The 10301-nt window shown below is 33.9% G+C and overlaps 1 protein-coding gene across 1 annotated transcript; it reads left to right on the plus strand.

Annotated features, from left to right (window-relative positions):
• The first annotated feature begins 2289 nt into the window (after positions 1-2289).
• Positions 2290-3228, plus strand: LOC124251432 (olfactory receptor 6C3-like). Its single transcript, XM_046684231.1, has one exon. It carries the CDS (start codon positions 2290-2292, stop codon positions 3226-3228), a length of 939 nt encoding a protein of 312 aa, XP_046540187.1.
• The last annotated feature ends 7073 nt before the right edge of the window (positions 3229-10301 follow it).

Here is a 10301-nt window from a genome sequence, read left to right on the forward strand (position 1 = left end):
TATATTGCTCTTCAAATGTTTAAAAATGAAAAACTAAAGTTTCAATACTCTTCTGACTTTTAAAGATATTAAAATGCTTTCTTTATTCATTAATTCTGCTTTGTTATTGGGGAGATGTATGGATGAAAAAAACATGAATAATACCCTCAGTGAAGGGTCCACTGTGGTGTAGCTCAGCCCTGTGTTTAACCAACCCCAGAGGAATTGAGATAAATAATCTCCCGAGTGTAGACTGAGCACCATGTGCATATTCGGAAAATCAAGTCCAGCCAAAGGGAAACCAGGTTGCTGGTATAAGGTGGCTGGTTCACTCCTGCTTTTCTCTGACTATGTTGCTTAGGTTTTTAGAAAAGTTTATGTCATGACATCACTACATCTCTTGGGTTTCTCCTCCCTTGCACCCCGTCTTTCTTCACTGTGGTCTTTTGAGGATTTATCTGATGACCAGAGAAGGTAGCATTGTTTTATCTTTGGGTAGTTTCCAATCTTCATCTCAGCCAGGGGACTCTGAAATGTTTTACCCTCCAGTCATTCAGCAGGATTCCCTGGAAATTTACATAAAGTACTCTCAAGATTGCAGTAGGAACTTCTTGAAGTTCAGATCAGAACAATGTTTATGTTTATATGGACCAATGTTTATGTTTATATGGAAAGATAAAAGAGATAATGAAGAATCTTATAGCAGAATCTACAGAAAACTTGCATGCAATCAAACCGGTACTTTCTCCATGTGAGAGGCTTCTATGTAATAGATGGAGGCAAGGGAGAACGAAATAACAAAAAGTCTCCTGAGGTACATTATGAATGCTTTACATCTCATATTTTAAATAAATTAAGAAAAATCTGGCATTATATTTCTGATTGAAATTATTGAACATATCAAAAAAGTATGTTCCCTATTTGTCAATAAATGTAGTTTTATCTTCCTTGCATTCAAAAGTTTATTTTGTTAGAATAGTTGCAGGGATCTCCACATTATCACTTTAACATATTTCCTATTACTACTTCTATATTATAATATTTCAGTCATTGTTCAAAACATAGTAGCAGTCTCTGCCTCTTGATCTTCCCATTTTGCTGATATGTTAATAACAAAAATGTGTATATTCCTAAAGAAAGAGAATGTTGATTGTCAGAAATCAATAAAAGAAAAAAAGGCTCAATTCAGCTTTGATACTTATCAGCTGCTGACTCACCCAGTTCATGCAGTAGAAATAAAACAGTACAACAAACGTTATTGAGAACCTATATTATCGATAAAATGCTGGTTGCTAAGAAAAAAGAGAAAATGGGTAGATAAAAATCATTTAGATTACATTTTAGAAATTGTTAGTTTCTATAAGGTAAATCTTAAAGAGAATTTTATTTATTCTAATTATTTCTAAAAAGAAGGAAATGAGAGATTTTGTCATCAAAAAACTCCCGTAAGTGGTCCTTCTTGTCCTCAGGCACGTTTAAGAGTAAAAAGGCAAAGTGGAGATAGTAAAAAAAAAAGTGTATATATATATATATATATATATATATATGGTTTTTAATCTAAATAAGGAACATAAACATGACACAATCAGATTGGTATATTGTAGAATCATATTACTATTATAGCTCTATCTATGTGAGCATTAATCAATTTCTCTGGCTTCTGGTTTCTTTCCCATTAATTAAGAACTTCACTTTTGTTTACAACCAAGGCAATTCTAGTCCTATCTTTCTGTGATTGCAAACACATTTACTTCTGATGGTCATATTTAAAAGAATATGTATTAAGAATAAAAATTATTATCTTAGCTATTGTTAAGTTCAGGAATTGTGACTGCGTCATCAATTTCCATCAAAGCCTTGCAAGTCAATAAAATTTGTAACTGGCATCTGAATTAAAACCCAAATGAGATATTTCAGTCCTAAAAGCCACACAATCTTCAAAACTGGAAAAAGATGTCTTCATATCCAAACTAATTAATAAATATTGTTGTAGAAACATATAATTAAAGGTGTATTGCTCATATAGACAATGTGGTTACATGTAGATGTTTTGGGAAAGTCTTTGATGTGGGGACTTTTAACGTACATCCATGAATACGTTTCCTTTTCAATGGAGGATGTGTGAAACTTTTCTACTTTAATAAGAGTGAGTGGATATTGCAAACATGCTATAGGGAAGAAAGTCTATTGCTTCATTCCATTGGAGCTACTAATACCAATATTTAAATCTTCGATTCATGTACAATTCACTTATTCTATCTTTTTCTTTGTTTTTCGCCAATAGGTTTTGCTTAAAGAAAAAAAGTCAGTATGAGAAACCACACAATGATTACAGAGTTTGTACTCTTGGGCATATCAGACAACCCAGAGCTTCAGGTTGTAATTTTCACTGTTTTATTTATGGCTTATGTATTAAGTGTCACTGGAAACCTAACCATCATCATCCTCACCTTGATAGACTGTCGTCTGAAGACTCCTATGTATTACTTCCTCCGGAATTTCTCCTTCTTAGAAATTACATTCACCAGTGTTTCTATCCCCAGATTTTTAAGGGCAATCACAACTAGAATCAAGACCATTTCCTATAACAATTGTTTGGCTCAATTATTTTTCTTCATCTGCATGGGTGTGTCTGAATTTTTTCTTCTAACTGCCATGTCTTATGATCGTTATATTGCTATCTGTAAGCCTCTCCGTTACACCACCATCATGAACAAGAAAATCTGCACTCTGCTTGTCTTGTGTTCATGGCTGGGAGGTTTTCTTACTATTTTCCCACTGCTCATGCTTATCCTCCAGTTAGATTTCTGTGCTTCCAATGTAATTGATCACTTCTCTTGCGATTATTTCCCCATTTTAGAACTCTCGTGCTCAGACACATGGCTTTTAGAGACAATTGGCTTTTACTTTGCTTTTGTTACTCTGCTGTTCACGTTGGCATTAGTGATTCTATCCTACCTGCGCATCATTAGCACCATTCTGAGAATTCCATCTGCCAGTCAGAGGAAAAAGGCTTTCTCCACATGCTCCTCTCACATGATTGTCATTTCCATCTCCTATGGAAGCTGTATATTCATGTATGTCAAGCCTTCAGCCAAAGAAAGAGCATCATTGACCAAAGGAGTAGCGATTCTCAACACTTCAATTGCCCCAATGTTGAACCCTTTTATTTATACCCTGAGGAACCAGCAAGTAAAACAAGCTTTCAAAAACTTGGTTCATAAAGTAGTGTTTTCTAGAAACAAATGAAAGTGTGTATTAATATTATTGAACGTCATTGTGAAGAGGCAATAAGGGGAAAATGAGTTGTAACTTCTGCAATGTCCTCCCACATCCATCTCGCAGATACCTGCAATGCTGAGCTCACTTGCTTAAGCTTTCTTTCTAACCTAAAAGCGACTATGTTGTGTTTTCCTTTCAAACTACCTGTACGGTCCATGGAATCATGGATTTATAATTTTGAACAGGAAACCAATAGCTATAGAATGGGAATCATTTTACTTTTTGTCCCCAATAATAAAAATACTTTATAAGGTAAGGGCTAAAGCAGTGTAAATTGTTTTGGTCAAATTACTCAATTTTTTTCTTGTTCCTAATATAACGGTTTCTTTCTTGAAGTTATAAGAAATATGACCTAAATTGAATATTTACAACAACCATATTTTTGCACACTATCTGCAGTATCTGTTCAATTCTTCCCACTTATCTGATGGACACGGATATTTTATTTTCCTACTTACAAATAATTTGTAGTTAATAATATCCTATATTTCTTAGTTATACTGAAGGTATGTATGTCTCATTTTATATATTTTCCTTGTTTATCAGTATTATATTTAATAAAACGTAAAAGGAATATTTGCATAATTACCGTTAGTCTTATGCCTCCTGGAAATTTGATAGGAATTTCATAAGTAATATCTCTTCCGTAGAGAGCATTTATCCTGCGTCATATGCTAAACTAGGTTTGTTCTATACTAGATCTTATTTAATCTTCACAGCTTTATGGCAAATTAGACATGGTTATCTCTTTTTTTATAAATGTGTAAATTGATGCTTAGAAAAGTTGACTAACTTGCCTGAGGTGTTGAGTTATAATAGCCAGTATGATAGCCTGATCTGAAAAAATAAAACAAAGTAAACAAAAAACTTGTGTTTGCTCTATTGTATACATATTTGAAACTCTGCAAGGCCTGAAAATTCCACATAGCTTTTACTAAGGACTTGCACAATTTTATTGTTTTTTGTCACTCACATAATCCCATTTGGTCATGATTATATTATTATAGTCTAGTCACAGAAGGTACTAAATCCTAATATTATAATTGGCATATGAATTACAACATTAATCAATCAAAACAAGTAACTCTTCAACTGCCATTCCTGGTGAGCAAGAGTGAATAGGGAAAAAAAGTATAAACAGTGGTATGCTACCAAAAATTCTTATTGGAGGGCATATTAAAAATAATGGAGTTAACAAATGTACTTAGTACAATGTGGTAGATAACCAGATTAAAAGATGAGATGGAGTATTGGGTAGAGATCTGCATCAGGAATTCAGACATTTGGTTACTAATCTCTGTCTGAAAAATAATGTTAAAGGAAACAAATTCCTCATTTAGTGTTGTTGTTTGCTTGTTGGTACTTTTTCGTTCTCACTGGACACTGTCTCCCAAGCTTCCTTTTCCAATTTCAATAGTACTGTGTATTATGTTTCATATTTCTTAGTGTTATGTGTACATTCCTGTTCTGGCAATTTCGATTCACTGAATTATTCCTCTTAAGCCAGCAGCAGAGAGAACAGACAAAAAAATTAACTGGTTGTGCTACATAAAATCTGTGTAGAAACCACACCAGAGAGTTTTTAAATGCCTCCCGGTATTTTTTTCTCTTTGATATATTTGCTCCTTTCTCACTCTCTGTAGTCAAAGAAATATATCCCATCTGGAGAAAATAGAAAATTTAAGACAAAAACATTGACAATAGAGAACAAATTTGTTCAACGAGAGCAAATATTTTCAGAAATGCTGGTTTCCCTGGATTACAGCAATGGCCGTTGCTAAAATTTTTTATAGTCTAGTTATTCTGAGTGTTAGTGAACCTGTATGAAAATCAGAGGTAAGTCGGACATACAGATGGCAATGGAAGTCTTCCAAGCCTTATCATTGATTTACTACTTATCAGCTCAGCTTCAATCAATTAAATAGGATATATTGGAGTTGTATTTTACAAATGGACATATTAAAAATTATAAAAATAGGTGAATATATTTTGTTTTATCCTATCAACTTATTCATTCTCTGTTAAAGGCAGAAAACTACTATCTCTGTCTCTGCGTGTTTCTAATTGAATGTAGGCTATGTAGTTCTTGCTTAAAAGAATAGATTTCAGTTTCAGGTGGTCTGAGATTATATTCGACGTTTGCTAGTTATAGGAACATAACCAACTGTATAACCTCTCTGAACCTAACTCTTTGTTTGGGAATAAAGACAAAAATTTCATAGGTGTGTTAAGATGGCTAAATGAGATAAAATGTAAAAGTACTTAGCATTTCACTGGAATAAATAATGTCTTTGCTAAATCACAATTACTATGAATGTCCTTCCCTGAGTTAATTCCAACTGACAGAAAAAATAAAGTAAATAAAACAACTATTCATGAAAACTATTAAGTGCCACATGATTTATAGAGTATTTTCATTTATTGTATTGCTATTAATTCTCAAAAACACCCTTGAAATTTCAACTACATTTTAAACAGAGAAAACTGAAGCTTAAAGAAATTAGGTAACTCTTTCGAAGTCACAAATTCATTAAGTGACCCATTTGTATTTTTAACCCATGTTTCTCTAAGTGCAAAACCCATATACTTACTGTGATAATAATTTACCCTAGAATTTCATAATAAATTAATAGTGTTTTGATAAGATAATCTTATTTTTTTACTTTTCTTTAAATTATAGGTGGCTAGTGAAAGAACTAAAAGTATGAAGTTATGAGTTGATAATTGCCATAAACAGATATTAGTTTTACTACTTCTGAAATTATTATTAAATATTATTTGATGAGCTCTGTTTTACCTTGATTTTATTTTATGAACATTTCGTGAATGCTGAGAATTGAATCTGTCCATCATTACTGAAATGAAGATTATAAATTATTCAGATTTCTCAGGGCTATAGTCATCTAAAAGAATTGTGAGAATAAACTTAAAAGTACATAATTAAACAATCTGTACAATGACTCAGTGGGTTTTCCTAAGGAGTCTGGCCTCATTCAGGCCAAGGGAAGTTCTTAAATGAACTGTGTGCCATGGCCCAAACCCCAGAATAATTGAGGAGCGCCCAAAGTAAATGCAGAGTACTTAAGAAGCCAAACCAGTTTTACTTGGAACATTGAATTAAGTAATTCTCCCTTTCTCTAACATCGTATCTGTCACCCTGAACAACTCTTTAAACTCATAAAGTAGAAAGAAACTGAGTGATATAATCAATAAAGCACATTGCTTTGGAGATAGGATTTATGAAATTTTTCTAATGACCTCTAATGAGATTTAACTGAAGAAAAGAGAATTAGTATACATAGAAAATGTTGAAACAGTTAGACTTTCAAAGTTATTTCATTACTAATGGATATTTCCACACAGTGGAATATAGAATATTTAAAACTACAACAGAAAAACACCCAGAAAATTGAACCAATTGAACCAATTGAACCAATCTAAGTCTCTTCTCTCAGTCTCTCCAAGGAACATCCTTTGGTCCTTCCAACTTAATGTATCCTTTAATATAGAGCCCCTTTCTCACCTTGGGCATCAAAGAAACCATCAATAGATAGTTTATCTGAAGGATTATTGTTAATATTAACTTTGTGGTAGGGATTTTGGAAGGGACTCCTTGAATATACTTTGTAGCCATCTTATTTAACAAATACGAGATGTTGTTAATTTTCAGTTTGAATATCTCAAAGAGTCTGTCTCAGGGATTCTTAGGAGGCAAGTAAGAATTGATTTTGATGAAATGGGTGGAAGGAAATATAAAGCTTAATAACCTCAATCATGTTCATCCAAGGGGAAATATGGATCACCATTCAGAAATAAAAAGCTGAAAAGCCAAGTTAAATGCTGGAGATATCATTCATACTCTGAATCAGTACATCCTTAGGATGGGTAAGGCTCTAGGAACCACATCACCTTGTTAAGCATTGAAGTTTATTTCCCTCAAAAGGCTGATTAGTGAATAAATGACTGCAGATAATATTTATGAGCCTTATTTGATGTTGGTAAATGAACAGAATCTGCTGAATTTTCATAAACATTTTTACATAAAAGCATAGTATACTGTCTCCAATTCTGTACTATTGGGTCATCACTTGCAAGAGTTTCTTCAAGCCTGTTTTCTCTGGTCCTAGAAGACTGGTTATGTAAACATTAATTTTCAGTGATGCACTCATGAAGCTTTCCAACATCTATTAATATCTTTCTTCATGGCTCCTCATACATTCCTTCACAGGCTTAATCAGTAGCCAAAAAGTATAAGTTATGGTATTATTATTCAGAAAAGTGTTAAAATTAAGGGGAAACTGAAGAGGAAATGCAAATATGCAAAAAAAAGTTGAAGATTAAAAATCTAGTGTAATGATACATTATTCACTATGGAATCACAATGGTATATTTTTTAAAAGACCTGGATGCCAATAAGTTATTGCAGAAATTTCAATCATGAGATTGAAACCAAATCTTGTGTATTTGATGAGAATGCATTTTGTGACTTCAAGGTGTTATGAAAAACTAGCTCTTTCAGTGAAAAGCAAACCCTGATGAAGCAACAGTAATATTACTGAGCAGGAGGAAAGTTATTTAAAAGGATGAATTGTAAAGAAATTTAAGAAAAGTAATTTTCAAATAATGTTTTATGAAATTTTCTTTTAAATTATATATTAAATACTTGGGCTTCCTTTACATGTCTTTGCTATAAATTTACTTAATACAGGAAATTTACGCCAAGTAGATAAATATATCTCAAGAAGCAGGTAAAGTAGGAAAATACACCTTGTAAAACAAGAGAAAGTACATAATGTACAGCCTAGAATTTGGCATAAAATAGAGAATTGCACCTGATGGCAATGTTTGATTCAATGGCAAGCTCAACCTTATTCAAATAATTCATTAGATAAATGCTTATTTTAAACCTACTATGACTATACGAGGCACTGGATTATGTTGCATTAATTTTGAAGTTAAGAGTCTGTCCTAACTTTCAAAAACACACAGAGCAGTGGAGGAGTTCACAACAGATTTCAGCACAGGATGCGTGGTGGGCTGGGAAGAACAAGTATAAGATCTTATAGAGCTCCTACAACAAGTATTAAACCAAGTGTTGGAGGAATGATAAAAGCAGTGATTTTTGGGGTGTCATTGGAATCTGCTCCCCACATTGCCAGTTCCATACCTAAATTGTATTTAATGCAAGCTTCATAGTCTTTCTCAGGAAAGTTCTGTTACTAAGGAGTAGCAGAGAAATGAAGTGGCCATTGGTGGCAATGTTGACATGCTGCAAATATCTAACTTGCCTCAAATGTGCTGATCAAATCCTAGCTGAAGATGAGAGCAGTGGATTGAGTGTGTGGGTGTGTGGGTGGGATGGTGGGTGGTGATGGGGTGGAGAAGGCAGATACAGCATGGCGGGAGAGGTCACCATGTACACAAAGTGGAAGAACAAGGCTAAGATTCACTTGCCTAGAATGCCTGACAGGTACTGTACAACCAGGTGGTGCTACCTCATTTTTGTTGTTGCGATTATTTCTATGTGGTTCTCTTGGTGCTAAATTTGTTCATTACTATTTATCTTAGACATAGCTTTTTACACAGGACACCATCTTAATCCCAAGGTTTTCTGCTCGGTGATTAGGGAATGTTTTCTACATTGAACAAAGGCAGAAAGGCTTTTATTAAATGCTAAGCATTTTTCTAAACACTCCACATGTATTAACTTATTTAATACTCACAATAACCTTATGTGATAGGCTTGTCTACAGAGGAATAAAGTTTGCATTTATAGATGAAGCACAGAGGGACTCAGTGATTTTCTGACCTACTGAGTGGCTTGGATTCAAACTAGATGTCCTCACTCTTCCTTATGGAAATATCTATGGTAATACCATTTAAATTTTATTTTTAAAAAAGAAAACTTAAAACTTACTATTCTAAAAACACATACACATAAAAACAGGAAACTATTACCCTAGCTTTCTTGGAGGGCACTTATCTAACTCTTTAATGGGAAATTCTCCATTGTAATAATAATCATCATCATCATCATCATAATAGTTCCTTTAAATAGAAAGAGATAAGTAATATAAAAACGTCATAAAAATGACACAGAGGTAGGCTGATATGTCATAAAATATTGACAGGGTTTCAGATGTAATCAACGTCAATTTTTTGTGTGTGTGAGGAAGGTTGGCCCTGAGCTAACATCTGTTGCCAATATTCCTCTTTTTTTTCTCCTCAAAGCCCCAGTACATAGTTGTATATCCTAGTTGTAAATCTTTCTAGTTCTTCTATGTTGGATGCTGCTACAGCATGGCTTGAGCAGTGTGTAAGTCCATGCCCAGGTTCCAAACTGGTGAACACTGGGCTGTGAAAGTAGAATGCAAAAACATAACCACTTGGCTATGGGGCCGGCCCCTTAACCTCAATTTTAAGCTCTCCAGCTTAAATTATTTTCCACCTCTTTCTCCTCTCTATCTCTACATCCGAAATTACGCATCGCAATGACTTTAGTATTTCTGACTTCCAAAAAGGTAGTAGCAGGAGTTGGAAAATCTGAGTGTTAGCAAAAGTGGATAGATGGCTGAGGACAAAACAGTCACTTAAACAATAAAGCATCTTTCCCACTTTTGAGAACTCTCAATGTAATTGAACTTTTATATCGACTGAGAAAGTTGTATAACAATTGGAGGAATAGCATAAAGGGGGATCTCATTGGGAAGGAATATCCTGGGCATGTCTCTGAGCATTCACAGGTAATATTTGGAGTTAGAAAAGTCTGGAACGAATTCTTGCCGAAACATTTCAAACTTTTTGATATTGATTTCTTTTAAGGCTGCCTCAACCAAAGGTTTTCACCTGTAAAACAGAGGAAATCAGAGGATCGTTGCCAGTGTCAACTTGTTTTAAATTTCCCCTGAAGGTGAAATGACATCCTATTTCAGCCATGTTACAGCTCCACACTTGGATATGTGTTACACCACTCTTCAGGTTTGTTCTTTGTGATTTTTCCCATACATCTGGCAGGAGAAAAACAAATAAACAACTGAAGA

Source organism: Equus quagga, chromosome 1, assembly GCF_021613505.1.
Source record: "Equus quagga isolate Etosha38 chromosome 1, UCLA_HA_Equagga_1.0, whole genome shotgun sequence".
Classification (NCBI taxonomy): domain Eukaryota; kingdom Metazoa; phylum Chordata; class Mammalia; order Perissodactyla; family Equidae; genus Equus; species Equus quagga.

Bases quoted from the DNA above. Each gene is read 5' to 3' on its own strand.
- LOC124251432 (XM_046684231.1), top strand. From the start codon at position 2,290: ATGAGAAACCACACAATGATTACAGAGTTTGTACTCTTGGGCATATCA.